At 46.8% G+C, this 18,542-nt stretch overlaps 1 protein-coding gene across 1 annotated transcript in view; it reads right to left on the bottom strand.

The window, feature by feature from the left end:
* The window catches only part of slc25a33 (solute carrier family 25 member 33), a 32,652-nt gene extending 15,632 nt beyond the window's left edge, over positions 1 to 17,020 (bottom strand). The window contains exons 1-2 of the mRNA XM_068016978.1: positions 16,862 to 17,020; positions 497 to 676 (exon numbers count right to left, since the gene is read on the bottom strand). Coding sequence (XP_067873079.1) covers positions 497 to 676; positions 16,862 to 16,902 — 221 coding nt within the window. The 5' untranslated portion in view covers positions 16,903 to 17,020. The remainder of the gene's footprint in view (positions 1 to 496; positions 677 to 16,861) is intronic.
* Positions 17,021 to 18,542: the final 1,522 nt, after the last annotated feature.

Here is an 18,542-nt window from a genome sequence, read left to right on the forward strand (position 1 = left end):
TACATTTACTAACCATGACCACTTGTGAAGTCATTAAATTTCTTTGACACTGCATTCAGGTCCTCGGATAGGAACTCCTGGCATTTTTCTTTGTTGCTATCTGCCTTCTCATTGTGTCGCTGGAGGGCCGCCTGCTCCCTCTGCGGATATAGGACGTCTCTCCTCCTTTCCACCTCTTCCACCAAGACCTTCAGTGCAGCGTCAGACAACCTTGGTTCACACTCTCTCCCATGGTCAGCCATTGTTCTTTGTCGCATAGTACTATTTCAAATGACGACAGCACCTCCAGCAGCCACAATGCACCTCCCTTTTAAGAGGTGCAGGCTAGCTTTATTTTAGAATCAAATAATATTTAAACTTAAGATGCACTGGCTGGGCAGGGTGTTGCACGGTACACTGTGATGTAGCAGCACAACCCAATAATGAGAAGCCAATTAATTACTTTTGTGAAGAAATGTAGAAAATAACAAAAACAAACACAGAAAAGTTCACTTACTTTAAAACTTGGAAAAGTCCTGGTGCTACACGTGCTGGTCGAACAACGCCCGGTCCATTGATTGTATTAAGGTTGACCTGTGGAATGTAGACCGGACGAAGCGTTAAGCCGGAGGACTGTAGTCTAGTCTTAATCACTTCCAATGGGCAAGTGACAATTGCTCCCACTGTTCCTCCACACCTGTAGATAACACAAAGAATGGAAAAATTTGTGTTATTTCATATAGCTATTGGAGTACATATGAAACACAGGCATCACATCAGGCTTTATTTTGGGAGCAAAGGGATAAAGGTTTGTGTGGAAAGTGTGATATTATTGCCAATTTAGATTACCTAAAAGAAAAAAATATTATAAATTCTGGAAATCTGAAATAAAAACAGAAAATGTCAAAAATGCACAGCAAGTCCTTCTGCATTCAAAATGAAATACATTTACAGCTGTAACCCCTTTCTCAGGCTGGAAATTGCAATAGACACAAACCATGCTTTTTTTCTAAAAATATGATTTATTCATAAAATTTGTAAAAGTATATTACATAACAGTTCAAATTTGATATTACATAACGTGCATACAGTTCAATTTCTTTCAATTGAGTATGTGGCACTCTGAGGTGCCTTACCACACTTACAGTTACAGGTTATATTTACAATATGCATTTCATGTCAAACATTCTCAGGTGCATACAGGTTCCTCGGTGTACTGTAGCGGGTGGGCCTTTTCCCATTAAGTCTTCACAGCAGCTGCCTCAAGCTTAAGCGCGTCCCTCAGCACGTAGTCCCGGACCTTGGAGCGTGCCAGTCTGAAACACTCGGTCATGGACAGCTCTTTATACTGGCAGATCAACAAATTTCTTTCACCCAGGTTGACGGTCCTCCCACAGCAGTTCATGTTTGTCTCGGTGTGTGTCCCTGTGCACAGAGTCCTGTGTTACAGAGCTGCTCGGGATGAACCTCAACAAAAACCACTGTATCTCTTTCCAGACCTTCTTTGCAAAGGCACATTCCAAAAGGAGTGGGCGATGGTCTCGAGAGCGGCGTGCAGTGGTGCTGAGACTCTGGGCAGGAAGGATCTGACAGGGAGGGCCCTTCTCATCATCAGTCAAGTTACGTCTTGGTGCTTGTTTGAAAGATCTGACAATGAGGTATGCTGCCAAATGACTGACAGTCTTCTCAGAGAACCATCTGACAGGATCCATCATCTGCTTTGCCCACATGACTGAGCACATTACGTGCAAAGCATTGCCTGATGGACTTGTGGTCAAAGGGGTTTTTCTGCACAAAATTTGCATACACAAACTATCCTATTGGGCAGCAATCAGATAAGGGCATTGATGTGATGCAATTCTTTTGAAAAGTTCTTCTTTTCTTCTTCTTTGGCCTCCTTGTCTCGAGAGACAATGGGTAAGCGCCTGGAGGTGGTCAGTGGTTTTGCAAAGTGCTGATACTAAATGTACATTACAGTCATAATTAGTACTCGTGAGGCATTACCAGGTTATGTCTACATAGAATATGCAAAGTATCTATCTTCACTATTAGATATTTAAGGCTCAGATTAAATATTGTTGGTTACAGGTGTGTTAATGATAGTGCCAGTTATTTACGGCACAGAAGGCGGCTATTCAGCCCATTGAGTCCATGCCGGCTCTCTGCGGAGCTATTCAGTCAGTCCCACTCCTCTGCTTAATCCCCGTAGCCCTTTAAGTCTATTTCTTTCAAGTGGCCATCCAATTTCCTTTTGAAATCATTGATTGCCTCCGCTTCCACCACCCTTGTGGTTGAGTTCCAGGTCATTAACGCCCATTATGAGGAAGAACTTTCTTACGTAATCCCCCTGCATCTTTTGCCCAAAACCTTCAATGTGTCCCTAGTCCTTGACCATTAGTTAATGGGAACAGTTTTCCCTTGTCTAACTTATCCAAGCCTGTCATAGTCTTGTACACTTCTATTAAATCTTCCCCCAATCTCCTTTGTTTTAAGAACACCACCAGTTTTTCCAACCTAACCTTGTAACTAAAACTCCCCCATTCCTGGAATCATTCTGGTAAATCTCCTCTGCATTGTCTCAAGGACCCTCACATCCTTCTTAAGGTGTTGTAACGAGAACTGGATGCAATACTCCAGTTGTGGCCTAACCAAAGCTTTAAGGCTTCCACTGCTATGTCCAGACTGGCCAAGAGAGTGTGGGAAAATGGCACACTGACACGGAACACAAAAGTCCGAGTGTATCAGGCCTGTGTCCTCAGTACCTTGCTCTATGGCAGCGAGGCCTGGACAACGTATGCCAGCCAAGAGCGACGTCTCAATTCATTCCATCTTCGCTGCCTCCGGAGAATACTTGGCATCAGGTGGCAGGACTATATCTCCAACACAGAAGTCCTCGAAGCCGCCAACATCCCCAGCTTGTACACACTACTGAGTCAGCGGCGCTTGAGATGGCTTGGCCACGTGAGCCGCATGGAAGATGGCAGGATCCCCAAAGACACATTGTACAGCGAGCTCGCCACTGGTATCAGACCCACCGGCCGTCCACGCCTCCGCTTTAAAGACGTCTGCAAACGCGACATGAAATCCTGTGACATTGATCACAAGTCGTGGGAGTCAGTTGCCAGCGTTCGCCAGAGCTGGTGGGCAGCCATAAAGACAGGGCTAAAATGTGGCGAGTCGAAGAGACTTAGTAGTTGGCAGGAAAAAAGACAGAGGCGCAAGGGGAGAGCCAACTGTGCAACAGCCCCGACAAACAAATTTCTCTGCAGCACCTGTGGAAGAGTCTGTCACTCTAGAATTGGCCTTTATAGCCACTCCAGGCGCTGCTTCACAAACCACTGACCACCTCCAGGCGTGTATCCACCGTCTCTTGAGATAAGGAGGCCCAAAAGAAAGAATAGAGGTTCAGTATAACTTCCCTTCTTTTGTACTCAATGCCTCTGTCTATAAAGTCCGAGATCCCATATGCTTTACTAACCACTTTCTCAATATATCCTGTCACCTTCAAAGACCGATGCACATTCACCCCCAGGTGCCCCCGTTCCTGCACACTCTTTAGAACTATTAAGTATATATTGCCTCTCCTTATTCCTTCTGCCAAAATGCATCACCTCACACTTGTCAGTATTAAATTCCATCTGCCACCTCTCTGCCCATTCTGCTAGCCTATGTCCTGTTGCAGGCAGTTGATATCATCTTCACTGTTTGCCACTCCTCCAAGTTTGATCTCATCAGCAAACTTTGAGATTCTACTTGGTATTCCAAGGTCCAAGTCATTTATATGTAGCAAAATAAAAGCAGTGGTCCCAGCACTGACCCTTGGGGAACACCACTGTCTACCATCTTCCATTTACCTACGACTCGCCGTTTTCCGTCCTTAAGCCAATTATTTTTCCAGTTGGACACTGACCTTCCTATTCCATGAGCCTCAAATTTTGTTAACCAGCCTTTTATGTGGTACCTTATCAAAACGTTTTCTTAAAATGCATATAAACAACATCCACCACATTCCCTTCATCAACCTTCTCTGTTACTTCATCAAAAAATTCAGTTAGACTAGTCAAGCATGATTTGCCTTTTATAAATCTGTGCTGGCTGTACTTAATTAACTCAAACCTCTCCAGATGTGTGTTGATGTTTTCCCTGATTATTGTTTCTAAAACCTTACCCATCCCTGATGTTAAACTAACTGGTCTCTGGTTGCTTGATTTGTCCTTACACCCCTTCTTGAATAAGGATGTCACAAAGGTGGAAGGAACAATTTTAGTTAGTATCACAAAAACATTGACTGAAGCAAAATATTTCTTGAAGGATCCTAGTACCGCTATAATAATTAAATCTAGTGATAACAGTGTTTCACAGAAACTGGGAGGTTTTTGGGCATTGGGAGAGAAGGCAGCTAAAGGAAGGAAGCACAACTAAAGTTGCACATTGACTGCAGCCAATCTTTTAAACCATAATGTCGCCCTTTACTTTTTTTCTCCCTTATTCCCCTAACTCTTTCTCAGTAAGCACCATGGATGCTGGCAGCATCTCCTCTATCTCCATCAAGCAGTCATTTATTTCTGGGCCTAATTCGAGTGGTGGCATGCTATTTCATGATGGAGAACACTGCCAAACCTGACCCTGTCCATACCACACATTATATATACACATAGATTCGAGCAGGGGGTCACTGATTAACAATTAGGAGCAGAAATGCTGGTTGTTTTTTTCATCTCTTGAGCCCAAAGATGCTCAAACTAATTGCAACATGACTATTACTACCCTGAGAGAGATCAACCAAGAGAGATTGAGGATAGATCAAACATTTTAACCTTCCATACACTCTAATTCATCCAAAACTCCACTACCTATATCCTACTCTACATGTCCCACTCACTTATCAACTCATCCTTACTGACCTCCATTGGCTTACCATCCCTTAGCATATCAGCAACAAAATTCTCAGTTTTGCCTACAAAATTCCTCCACATCTTTGTTCTTGCCAAACTCTAGAATCTACTGCATCCCTACACCCCTTCTTGTAACCTCCACTTTTAATTCTGGTTTACTGTGCATTCCTCCCTTTCTTCACTCAATCTTCAGCAGCAGAGCCTTCAACCATCTTGCTGCTATACTCTGGAACTCTTTCCCTAAATCCCTCCACCTTTTAACATCTCACATCATATTCAGAAATCCTCCAGAAACCTCAACAACCCCTGCCCATGAATTTTGACACCCGTCCACCAACAGTGACATCATTCCTGCTGGTTTCAGGTGGGAATCAGTGTCAGGAAGTGCTACTGATGCCAGGAGTTAAAATCTCCTTGGCCTCACACTCTGTAGGGCTGGTGGCCTGTGCCTGCTTTGGGACTTCTACCCCTGATCCCTGACTCAAGTTAAAAATCAACACGTTGGAATTTCACAGGCAGCTAAAGGTTGGTAAGCAGAGCTTCACATGTTCAGTGGAATGCAAATCCATATTGGTCTTCTCTCTCTCACTCAACAATGTGTCAATGGGCAATATAAATACTCTCAGCTCATAATGCTCCTTAACACATGCAATACTGCAGCAATTCATGCAATATAACTAAAATGCAAAATATTTTCTTGCAGATTTGGGAACTTGCTCTAATAAATGGATTTAAATAAAAGCAATATAAAGAGACAAAAACAAGAAATGCTTGTGGCTGCACTTCTCCTTTGTTATCTCTTGCCCCACCCCCACCTCACTTGCTTATAACCTGTGACATTTTTAATATTTGTCAGTTCTAAAGAAGGGTCACTGACCCGAAAGGTTAACTCTGCTTCTCTTTCCACAGATGCTGCCAGACCTGCTGAGTGGTTCCAGCATTTCTTGTTTTTGTTTCGGATTTCCAGCATCCGCAGTATTTTGCTTTTATTGCAATATAAAGAGATATGGAAATAGGACAGGCACAGAGGATTAGGACTATTGCTTATGTGGAGGGTAAATACCAACATGGACTAGTTGGGTCTAATGGCCGTAAGTTCTATATAATTTTATGTAATCTAATCACTATAGCATTTTGAAAACTGCAGTAGCACTTTTGGACAATGTACGAGATTACGAGTTGGCCCATTTTATTTACAATATGAAGTATTAAGAAGCTAAAAGAAATCAATCGCAGTCGTTAAGTGTATTCCAAGACTGAGATTGATAGATTTTGACACGAAGGGCATCAAGGGATATGGGGGTAGGGCAGGACACTGGAGTTAATGTAGATCAGCCATGATCTTATTGAGTGGCAGAGCAGGTTTGAGGGGCGTAGCGTATAGCCTACTCCTGCTTCTATTTATTTTTGAAATGCAATGCAGATATGTTTAGGAGTACAGTAGCCAGAGCTGGCGGACAGCCATAAAGGAGGGGCTAAAGTGTGGCGAGTCGAAGAGACTTAGCAGTTGGCAGGAAAAAAGACAGAGGCGCAAGGGAAGAGCCAACTGTGTAACAGCCCCGACAATCAAATTTTTCTGCAGCACCTGTGGAAGAGCCTGTCACTCTAGAATTGGCCTTTATAGCCACTCCAGGTGCTGCTCCACACACCACTGACCACCTCCAGGCACTTACCCATTGTCTCTCGAGATAAGGAGGCCAAAGAAAAAAAAACAGTAGATTAATGGTCATGTTACTGGACTAGTAATGCAAAGGATGAGACCAATGATTCAGGGACATGAATTCAAATCCCAACGCGATAGCTGGGGAATTTAAATTCAAATAATTTAAAAAATCTGAAATAAGAACAAAGAACAGTACAGCACAGGAACAGGCCATTCGGCCCTCCAAGCCTGCGCCGATCTGGATGCCTGCCTAAACCAACACCTTCTGCACATCCGGGGCCCATATCCCTCTATTCCCTTCCTATTCATGTATTAGTCAAGATGTCTCTTAAACGTCGCTATCGTATCTGCTTCCACCACCTCCCCTGGCAGCAAGTTCCAGGCACTCACCACCCTCTGAGTAAAAAAACTTGCCTCGCACATCCCCTCTAAACTTTGCCCCTCGCACCTTAAACCTATGTCCCCTAGTAACTAACTCTTCCACCCTGGGAAAAAGCTTCTGACTATCCACTCTGTCCATGCCACTCCTAACTTTGTAAACCTCTATCATGTCGCCCCTCCACCTCCGTCGTTCCAGTGAAAACAATCTGAGTTTTTCCAACCTCTCCTCATAGCTAATGCCCTCCAGACCAGGCAACATCCTGGTAAACCTCCTCTGTACCCTCTCCAAAGCCTCCACATCCTTCTGGTAGTGTGGCGACCAGAATTGCATGCAATATTCTAAGTGTGGCCTAACTAAGGTTCTGTATAACTGCAACATGACTTGCCAATTTTTATACTCTATGCCCCGACTGATGAAGGCAAGCATGCCGTATGCCTTCTTGACTACCTTATCCACCTGCGTTGCCACTTTCAGTGACCTGTGGACCTGTACGCCCAGATCTCTCTGCCTGTCAATACTCCTAAGTGTTCTGCCATTTACTGTATACCTCCCACCTGCATTAGACCTTCCAAAATGCATTACCTCACATTTGTCCGGATTAAACTCCATCTGCCATTTCTCCGCCCAAGTCTCCAACCGATCTGTATTCTGCTGTATCCTCTGACAATCCTCATCATTATCCGCAACTCCACCAACCTTTGTGTCATCCGCCCTCTGTCTTCTGTGACCGAGCCAGTTCTGTATCCATCTTGCCAGCTCACCTCTGATCCCATGTGACTTCACCTTTTGTACCAGTCTGCCATGTGGGACCTTGTCAAAGGCTTTACTAAAGTCCATATAGATAACATCCACTGCCCTTCCTTCATCAATCATCTTCGTCACTTCCTCAAAAAACTCAATCAAATTAGTAAGACACGACCTCCCCTTCACAAAACCATGCTGTCTCTTGCTAATAAGTTCGTTTGTTTCCAAATGGGAGTAAATCCTGCCCCGAATAATCCTCTCTAATCGTTTCCCTACCACTGACGTAAGGCTCACCAGCCTATAATTTCCTGGATTATCCTTGCCACCCTTCTTAAACAAAGGAACAACATTGGCTATTCTCCAGTCCTCTGGGACCTCACCTGTAGCCAATGAGGATGCAAAGATTTCTGTCAAGGCCCCAGCAATTTCCTCCCTTGCCTCCCTCAGTATTCTAGGGTAGATCCCATCAGGCCCTTGGGATTTATCTACCTTAATGCTTTGCAAGACACCCAACACCTCCTCCTCTTTGATAATGAGATGACTGAGACTATCTGCACTCCCTTCCCCAGGCTCATCATCCAGCAAGTCCTTCTCTGTTGAATACTGATGCAAAGTACTCATTTAGCACCTTGCCCATTTCTTCTGGCTCCACACATAGATTCCCATCTCTGTCCTTGAGTGGGCCAACCCTTTCCCTGGTTACCCTCTTGCTCTTTATATATGTATAAAAAGCCTTGGGATTTTCCTTAATCCTGTTTGCCAATGACTTTTCATGACCCCTTTTAGCCCTCCTAACTCCTTGCTTATGTTCCTTCCTACTGTTTAAACTAGCAACAGTAATGGTGATCATGAAACTATGGAATTGTCTTGAAAACCCATCTGGTTCACTGTCACCAACTCAGATGTCCTGGAGCATGCTAATTTCAAAAGCATACACTCATTACTAAGCCAATGAAGTCCGCAACGGCTCGACCACATTCATGGAATGGATGACGACCATATAACCAAAGACCTTCTGTATGGCGAACTGGCCATTAGGTCATAACCTGCTCGACGTCCTTAGCTCCGCGACAAGGACACCTGCAAGCGAGATATGAAGACAGTGGACCTCGACACAGGCAATTGAGAGACAGCCGTCGACTGCCCGGACCTCTGGAAAGTGACTGTCTGGAGGGGCATTGGAAGAGGCGAGGAGAGACGGAAAGCTCAACTGGCTGAGACGAAGTCCAGAGAATCTTGCGCCTTTTCAGCCCACTGCTTTCATCTGCAACAAGTGTGGCAAAGACTCCCACGCCAGTGTGGGGCTCCTGAGCTGCACTAGGCGATGTTTAGCACAGAGTTGACCACCAAGGCGCAAACCATCATCTCACAAGACGGAAGGCTGCCAGAAACTATCATCTCCTTTTGTCTTGCATCATCATCCCTTTTGTCATTTCATCACGCCTGCTCTCCACCCTGTCACAGACCCTTTGTCTTCAGCTTCATTGAGGGCTAACATTTTAGTATTCTGTCACATTGACAATGCCAATTTATGGTGGGTTAACCAAAAACATTTTCAAAAGTATGGAAGGGAAGCAGCAGAAATTAAGCTGTTGAATGCAAATTGCAGCAGCATGGAGAAGTTATCTTCTGCTGGCGCCACATACAACAGGATTATCACTCCTTTATTTACTCCCAGACAATTGTTTCAAAATGCTGAAGTGGTAAAACCTATGACAACAATCACATATTCAGGCTTGAGCTGGCTGGAAAAAATTACCCCTTTCAGCCAGAAGCAAATTTTTCAAAATGTGTCCCAACTTCTAAAATGCACAGTGCGACTGGGTAGTAAAAATAAAGGCCTTAAAAATTGAGAGAAAAATATAAAGCAGCGTACATTAAAGAGTAACAATAATTTTTCAGATAAAGAGACAATGGTGTAAAGAAAGACAGGAGATTAGAGACAATTTAAAACTTTATAGTTATATGGGCTATAAATCACAGCAATAAAGCAACTCCTGATAGCTGAGCTTTATTACTAATAATATATTGCAGCTTTCATCAGAATCACAAGTGCACGAAGTAAAGACTGAAATTCATCTGCACAGAGACAAATTTGGAGTTGCTGCCAGTCTAGGATTAACATTTCTGCAGCTTAGAATTTAACATTAACGTCAAGGAAATCAGGTCAAATGTTGCAACTTTTCATTGCGGGTTGGAAGGATTCCTTTCAGAGGGAAATGCAGTTATCCCATCGTCCTTCATTGTATTTTTTTTTTGAAAAAACTATCCTTCAGCTGATGATTCATACATAAAAATACTCTTGTACAGCTATCATCAACCATATCTTACATACACAGTAATAATGCTCATTTGTTGTGTGGGTCCTCATCACAATTTCCCACATTGGAAATTTGAATTCTTAGTCATAACAGTAAAATGGCAAAACAAAAGCAAGTGCTTCCCTAATGGAGAGGGGGATTAAAAAAAATGGATAGTCATGCTGGACATCTCTTGTGCACTTGTTAGCAGCTGGTTTGAGCAGTATTGGCAAAGGGTTGGAATCAGGTCAAGCGCCCATTCAGCTAAGGATTGGTGCTTGACAAGAAGCAGGGAAAATAAAAGAGGCTCAATCCAACACTTCAAATCAACTTGTAAAAAAAACTGAAAAAAATTATATATTTTCTACAATAGACTAAAGATTAATGCAGCAAAATGCTTTGGTTACTGCCAAATATGCTTGGATGCGATTGCTACACACTTGGATGATCATGGAACAGTGTCATGTGAACTTTTTCTTCAAGATACGACTGTGCCAGCTTCTAATGGCACTCCCCGACTGCCACCAATTAAACACTGCGCCAAACCACCAATTAAACACTCCTCTATAACTTACAGAACAGCATAAAGGATTAATATTTTAGATTTTGCAGCACAGTTCTCTTATTTAAAAGGAAAACAAACTGCAAAAATATTACTTCTAATGGTTCCATGTGCTAATGATAGTAGTTTCACACACTCTAAGGATTGAGGCTATTTAACATTCAAGAGGCATGGTCTGCATTATTGCAAGTGGTGTTAATGGCTTGTGAGCAGAACAGTCTCAGTAGCTGTTTGTTCCATTTCAGATTTATATAACATTCAACAGAACACCAAATACTGTACTTCTTTCTATACGTGTTCAGCAATATGTATCATCAGGTTTATGCAAAGGGTCACAGGTGGAATAAAAGACTGAATTACGTTTACTATCATTCAATAATGGAGTATTTCTGAGAGATTAGACACACAGGTCATATTGATACAAGTATGGAAGGCTCAATCATTATCCATTGAGAGTTACATAGAATTGCCATTAATTTATCAACAAAAACAAATGATGGATGGGATAAAGTTGTTTAGTTATTTGGCCAGGAGCTCGTGAAATTTCAAACACAGTAATAATGGCAAAATGCAGCTACAAAGCCCGTACAGTATTTGTGCAGAAAAACATCAGTAATTTTCTTCCCCTAAGGGTTGTTCAAAAAAAGTCAATTTCCTCACGTCTCAATGAATAAAAGCACCCTGGTTTCCTGGTTTGAATTTGGTTTTGCAGTAAAATCTAATCTCAGGCAGAGCAGCTACTGGGCACCATAACTGATTCCAGCAACTGAAAGAAAAAGGAAAATCAACCACAGTTTCTGCTCCTGGTCACTACATAGACCTATACGAACAACAGACTGGATTGGGCTCAATGATAAAAAGACTTGCATTTATATAGCACTTTTCACATCTTCAGGCAATCCTTAAAACACTTTACAGCCAATGAAGTATATTTGAAAAGCAGTCACTATTGTAACATAGGAAATGTGGCAGTCAATTTGCGCACACAATTTCCACAAACAGCAAAATGATAAAAACAGAAAATGGTGAAAATACTCAACTGGTCACGCAGCATCAATGGAGAGAGAAACAGAGTTAACGTTTCAGGTCAATAACCTTTCATCAGAAAGCAATAATGACACCGGGAAATAACTCCCCTGCTCTTCAAGACATTACCATGTTACTTTGCTCACAAACACCCAAACAAACCACTTCCAATAGAGCTGCACAGAGAACCAGTAACCAATGGTGCGTGAAAAGACATTACCACAGTCACAGGCTACACTGTAAATAGCTACACCCTTGAGGAGCTCAGGTTAAGAAAAACAAAGTCAGCAGAAAAGCATTTCCCCTCTCCACAAATAGTGACAAGGCAAGGAAATTCAGCTAAATTAGTATACACTCCTTTTCTATAATATTTTATAATTTATCTTCTCATTAAATTGAAAGCAATTTAATTATAATTAAAATTAGCACTGTGAGCTGGTCACTGCAGAACAATACTTGGGAATTATGTAAGGAAGTCATACAGTTTGGAAACAAAATCAACAGGCAGGTGTCACATTGTGTAATGATCAGGTAAGTGATGCAGGAAATAATCATGCACTTGTGATCATATCCCGTATACCTTATAAATCCCTGCTGGATCAGATAGTCACACTTGTGGCACAAACTTAAACGTAGCTCAGGCTATTCTGGGAACTCTGAACACTGCTGGACAGTTAAGGTTGTATCATCTAAGGATGATCGTCAATTTTAGTTAAGCTGCCAGGCCAACAAAATGCGCCAATAAGAAAAAAAAAGCAAAATCTAACCAGAGATGTCTAAAATAATCTCACCCTACCCACCCAACACAGTTAACCAACTGGAAAACAGAACAATTAATGTCAAAGGTAACCTTTCCCTACTCACAGTTATACAACTGCAATGATTAATTCTGCAATATTGCCCTGCAAGAATATTGGCAAGCAAAATCAAGGTGAACTCAAAGATGTTTTATCAATACATTAAGAGTAAGAGGATAACTAAGGAGTAGGGCCCATAAAAGACCAAAAAGGTAACCTATGCGTAAGGACGGAAGATGTTGGTATTGTTCTGAATGAATACTTTGTGCCTGTCTTCACAAAAGAGGGGGATGATGCAGATATTGTAGTTAAGGAGGAGGAGTGTGAAGTTGTGGATGTGATAAACATAGGGAGAGAGGATATATTAATGTGATTAGCATCCTTGAAAGTTGATATATCACCAGGGCTGGATGAAATGTAACTCAGGCTGTTAAAAGAAGAAAGAGCGGAAATAGCAGACTCATTTTCGAGTCCTCACTGGATACAGATGTGGTACCGGAGGATTGGAGGACTGCTGACGTTGTGCCACTGTTTAAAAAGGGAGCGAAGGATTAACCGAATAATTACAGGCCAGTCAGTCTAACCTCAATAGTGGGCAAATTATTGGAATCTATCCTGAGAGACAGGATAAACTGTCACTTAGAAAGGCCCAGGTTAATCAAGTATAGTCAGCATGGATTTGTTCAGGGAAGATCTTGTTTGACCAACTAGATCGAATTTTTTGAAGTAGTAACAAGGAAGATAGATGAGGCTAGTGCAGTTGATGTGGTCTACAAAGATTTTAACAAGGCTTTTGAAAAGGTCCCACATGGCAGACTAGTTAAAAAAATAAAAACCCAGGGATCCAGGGAAATGCAGCAAGGTGGATACAAAATTGTCAATGGCAGGAAACAAAGGGTAGTTGTTGACACAAAAACAAGAAATGCTGGAATCACTCAGCAGGTCTGGTAGCATCTGTGGAAAGAGAAGCAGAGTTAACGTTTCGGGTCAGTGACCCTTCTTCGAAACGATGCGAAACGTTAACTCTGCTTCTCTTTCCACAGATGCTGCCAGACCTGCTGAGTGATTCCAGCATTTCTTGTTTTTGTTTCAGATTTCCAGCATCCGCAGTATTTTGCTTTTATTATGGTAGTTGTTGACAGCTGCTTTAGCAACTGGAAGGCTGTTTCCAGTGGCGTTCCGCAGGGCTCAGTACTGGGTCCCCTGCTTTTCGTGGTATATATTAACGATTTGGATGTAAGTGTAGGAGGCACGATCAGGAAGTTTGCAGACGACACAAAAATTGGGTGTGTGGAAGATAGCGAGGAGGATAGCTGTAGGCTGCAGGAAGATATTGGTCTGGTCAGATGGGCAGAAAAGTGGCAAATGGAATTCAACCTGGATTTGTGTGAGGTGATGCATTTGGGGAGGTCAAATAAAGCAAAGGAATACACGATTAATGGGAAAATACTGAGAAATGTAGAGGAAGTGAGGGACCTTGGAGTGAATGCCCACAGATCCCTGAAGGTAGGAGGACAGGTCAATAAAGTGGTTAAGAAGGCGTATGGAATCCTTTCCTTTATTAGCCGAGCCATAGACTACAAGAGCAGGGAGGTTATGCTGGAACTGTACAACTCATTGGTTCGGCCGCAATTTGAGAACTGTGTGCAGTTCTGGTCACCTCATTACAGAAAGGATGTAATTGAACTAGAGAGGGTACAGAGGAGATTTATGAGGATGTTGCCAGGACTAGAAAAATGCAGTTAAGAGGAAAGATTGGAGAAGCTGGGGTTGTTCTCCTTCGAACAGAGAAGGCTGAGGGGAGATCTGATCGAAATGTATAAAATTTTGAGGTGCCTGGATTGAGTGGATATGAAGGGCCTATTTACCTTAGCAGAGAGGTCAGTGACTAGGAAGCATAGATTAAAAGTAATTGGTAGAAAGATTAGAAGGGAGATGAGGAAATGTTTCTTCACCCAGAGGGTGGTGGGGGTCTGGAACTTACTCCCTGAAAGGGTAGTTGAAGCAGAAACCCACAACTCATTTAAATGGAGTCTGGATATGCACCTCAAGTGTTGTAATCTGCAGGGCTATGGACCAAATGCTGGAAGGTGGGATTTGAATAGGTGGATCTTTTTCTGGCCGGCACAGATACAATGGGCCAAGTGGGGGGGAGAGAAAGAGGGCCAAGTGGGTGGGGGAGAAAGAGGGGTGGGTGGGGAGAGAAAGAGGGGTGGGGGGGGGGAGAAAGAGGGGTGGGGGGGGGGAGAAAGAGGGGTGGGGGGGGGGAGAAAGAGGGGTGGGGGGGGGAGAAAGAGGGGTGGGGGGGGGGAGAAAGAGGGGTGGGGGGGGGGAGAAAGAGGGGTGGGGGGGGGAGAAAGAGGGGTGGGGGGGGAGAAAGAGGGGTGGGGGGGGGAGAAAGAGGGGTGGGGGGGGGAGAAAGAGGGGTGGGGGGGGGAGAAAGAGGGGTGGGGGGGGGAGAAAGAGGGGTGGGGGGGGAGAAAGAGGGGTGGGGGGGGGAGAAAGAGGGGTGGGGGGGGGAGAAAGAGGGGTGGGGGGGGGAGAAAGAGGGGTGGGGGGGGGAGAAAGAGGGGTGGGGGGGGGAGAAAGAGGGGTGGGGGGGGAGAAAGAGGGGTGGGGGGGGGAGAAAGAGGGGTGGGGGGGGGAGAAAGAGGGGTGGGGGGGGGAGAAAGAGGGGTGGGGGGGGGAGAAAGAGGGGTGGGGGGGGGAGAAAGAGGGGTGGGGGGGGGAGAAAGAGGGGTGGGGGGGGGAGAAAGAGGGGTGGGGGGGGGAGAAAGAGGGGTGGGGGGGGGAGAAAGAGGGGTGGGGGGGGGAGAAAGAGGGGTGGGGGGGGGAGAAAGAGGGGTGGGGGGGGGAGAAAGAGGGGTGGGGGGGGGAGAAAGAGGGGTGGGGGGGGAGAAAGAGGGGTGGGGGGGGAGAAAGAGGGGTGGGGGGGGAGAAAGAGGGGTGGGGGGGGAGAAAGAGGGGTGGGGGGGGAGAAAGAGGGGTGGGGGGGGAGAAAGAGGGGTGGGGGGGGAGAAAGAGGGGTGGGGGGGGAGAAAGAGGGGTGGGGGGGGAGAAAGAGGGGTGGGGGGGGGGAGAAAGAGGGGTGGGGGGGGAGAAAGAGGGGTGGGGGGGGAGAAAGAGGGGTGGGGGGGGAGAAAGAGGGGTGGGGGGGGAGAAAGAGGGGTGGGGGGGGAGAAAGAGGGGTGGGGGGGGAGAAAGAGGGGTGGGGGGGGAGAAAGAGGGGTGGGGGGGGAGAAAGAGGGGTGGGGGGGGAGAAAGAGGGGTGGGGGGGGAGAAAGAGGGGTGGGGGGGGAGAAAGAGGGGTGGGGGGGGAGAAAGAGGGGTGGGGGGGGAGAAAGAGGGGTGGGGGGGGAGAAAGAGGGGTGGGGGGGGAGAAAGAGGGGTGGGGGGGGAGAAAGAGGGGTGGGGGGGGAGAAAGAGGGGTGGGGGGGGAGAAAGAGGGGTGGGGGGGGAGAAAGAGGGGTGGGGGGGGAGAAAGAGGGGTGGGGGGGGAGAAAGAGGGGTGGGGGGGGAGAAAGAGGGGTGGGGGGGGAGAAAGAGGGGTGGGGGGGGAGAAAGAGGGGTGGGGGGGGAGAAAGAGGGGTGGGGGGGGAGAAAGAGGGGTGGGGGGGGAGAAAGAGGGGTGGGGGGGGAGAAAGAGGGGTGGGGGGGGAGAAAGAGGGGTGGGGGGGGAGAAAGAGGGGTGGGGGGGAGAAAGAGGGGTGGGGGGGAGAAAGAGGGGTGGGGGGGGAGAAAGAGGGGTGGGGGGGGAGAAAGAGGGGTGGGGGGGGAGAAAGAGGGGTGGGGGGGGAGAAAGAGGGGTGGGGGGGGAGAAAGAGGGGTGGGGGGGGAGAAAGAGGGGTGGGGGGGGAGAAAGAGGGGTGGGGGGGGAGAAAGAGGGGTGGGGGGGGAGAAAGAGGGGTGGGGGGGGAGAAAGAGGGGTGGGGGGGGAGAAAGAGGGGTGGGGGGGGAGAAAGAGGGGTGGGGGGGGAGAAAGAGGGGTGGGGGGGGAGAAAGAGGGGTGGGGGGGGAGAAAGAGGGGTGGGGGGGGAGAAAGAGGGGTGGGGGGGGAGAAAGAGGGGTGGGGGGGGAGAAAGAGGGGTGGGGGGGGAGAAAGAGGGGTGGGGGGGGAGAAAGAGGGGTGGGGGGGGAGAAAGAGGGGTGGGGGGGGAGAAAGAGGGGTGGGGGGGGAGAAAGAGGGGTGGGGGGGGAGAAAGAGGGGTGGGGGGGGAGAAAGAGGGGTGGGGGGGGAGAAAGAGGGGTGGGGGGGGAGAAAGAGGGGTGGGGGGGAGAAAGAGGGGTGGGGGGGGAGAAAGAGGGGTGGGGGGGGAGAAAGAGGGGTGGGGGGGGGAGAAAGAGGGGTGGGGGGGAGGGATGGATAACATGCCCACCTTCCAGAACATTCCCTCACACACAGCCCATCATCTCGCCGGTAACCAAGGGCGACCGGGAGCGGCCGAACGGATTAAAAAAATAATTTCCCCTCCTCCCCATCGCCAGTCCATAAAACGATGCTCCGTTCACTCACCCTCCTGCGAAGAGGTGCAGTACGGTTTCCCTCTGTGCCATCTTCAGACGGGCATGATCAGACTCGCGGCCCGGTCGCCGCTCCGAACTGACAGCGGCCGGCAGAGAACGAGCAGGGGGTCTGGAGGCGGTGCCAACTGCGCAGGCGCCGGGCACCGGCTTGTGACGTCACGGGAGGGGCGGGATGGGGGCGTTGGCACGCGTCATCGGCTGCCTGCGTCATCGCATGGCAGAGGGGGCGGGGTGTGTGTCTGGCGGCAGAAGGACGCAGTCTGCAAATTGCTGTTAGCAAATACAGCCAGACAGACTGGAAGCTGCAAACTTAGCCAGATAGAAAGCAAGCAAGACTTGCATTTCACCACCACCACCAATAAAGTCCTTGAACAACCGATGAAGTAAAGTCATTGTTGCAATATATAAAATGCAGCAGCCAAGTGGCACACAGCAAGATCCCACGAACAGCCTCTGTGATAATGACCAGATGATCTGTTGCTGTGATGTCGATTGAGGGGTAAATATTGGCTAGGACACCAGGGACAACTTCCCTGCTCTTCTTGGAAATAGCGACTTGGGATCTTTTACATCCACCTGAGAGGGCAAACGGGGCGTCAGTTTAATGTCTCCATCTGAAAGACAGCACCTCAATCAGACCAGCAGTCCCTCAGTACCACACTGGGGTGTCAGCCTTGATTTTTCAAGTGCTGGAGTGGGATTGAACCCAAAGCTTTCTGACTCAGAAGCAAGAGTGCTGCCACCTGAGCCACAGCTGACACACTGACTGACAGCTCATTGAAGTAGGCTGGAAACACACCCAGACAGGTTAGAAACTCACCCATTCATGCTGCATTCAACCAGAATTTCATTCAGGACAGAGAAGCCTGCTTGATTAGCACCCCATCCACCACCTTAAACATTTACTCCCTCCACATCGGCACACAGTGGCTGCAGTGTGTACCATCTACAAGATGAACTGCAGCAACTCTCCAAGTAGTTTCTCCAAAAGAACCTCCCAAACCAGCAACCTCTACCACCTAGAACGACAAGGGCAGCAGGCACATGGGAACACCAAGTTCCCCTTTAAGCCACACACCATCCTGACTTGGAACTATAATCGCCATTCCTTCATTGTCGCTGGGTCAAAATCCTGGAAATCCCACCCGAACAGCATTGTGGGTGTACTGACACCACATGGGCTGCAGAGGTTCGAGGAGGTGGCTCACCATCACCTTCTCAAGGGCAATTAGGGATGGGCAATAAATACTGGCCTAGCCAGCAATGTCCACATCCCAGAAAGAACAAAAAAAAGACATGCTGTATTCACCAGACCAGCTAGAAACTCACCCAGAAAGGAACATAGGATCAGGAGTAGGCCATTCAGCCCTTCGATCATGGCTGATCATCTACCTCAATGCTTTGTTCCCACACCATCCCCATATCCCTTCATGTCATTAGCAACTAGAAATCTATCGATCTCTGTCTAGAACATGCTCAGTGACTGAGCTTCCACCACCCTCTGGGTCAAAGAATTCCAAAGAGTCACCACCCTCTGAGTGAAGAAGTTCCTCCTCATCTCAGTTCTAAATGACTTGCCCTTTATTCTGAGATTGTGTCCCCTGGTTCTGGACTCCCAAGCCAGGGGAAACATCATTTGTGCATCTACCCTGTCTGTCCTTTTAAGAATT

The sequence above is a fragment of the Heterodontus francisci genome, chromosome 37, assembly GCF_036365525.1.
Source record: "Heterodontus francisci isolate sHetFra1 chromosome 37, sHetFra1.hap1, whole genome shotgun sequence".
NCBI lineage: Eukaryota > Metazoa > Chordata > Chondrichthyes > Heterodontiformes > Heterodontidae > Heterodontus > Heterodontus francisci.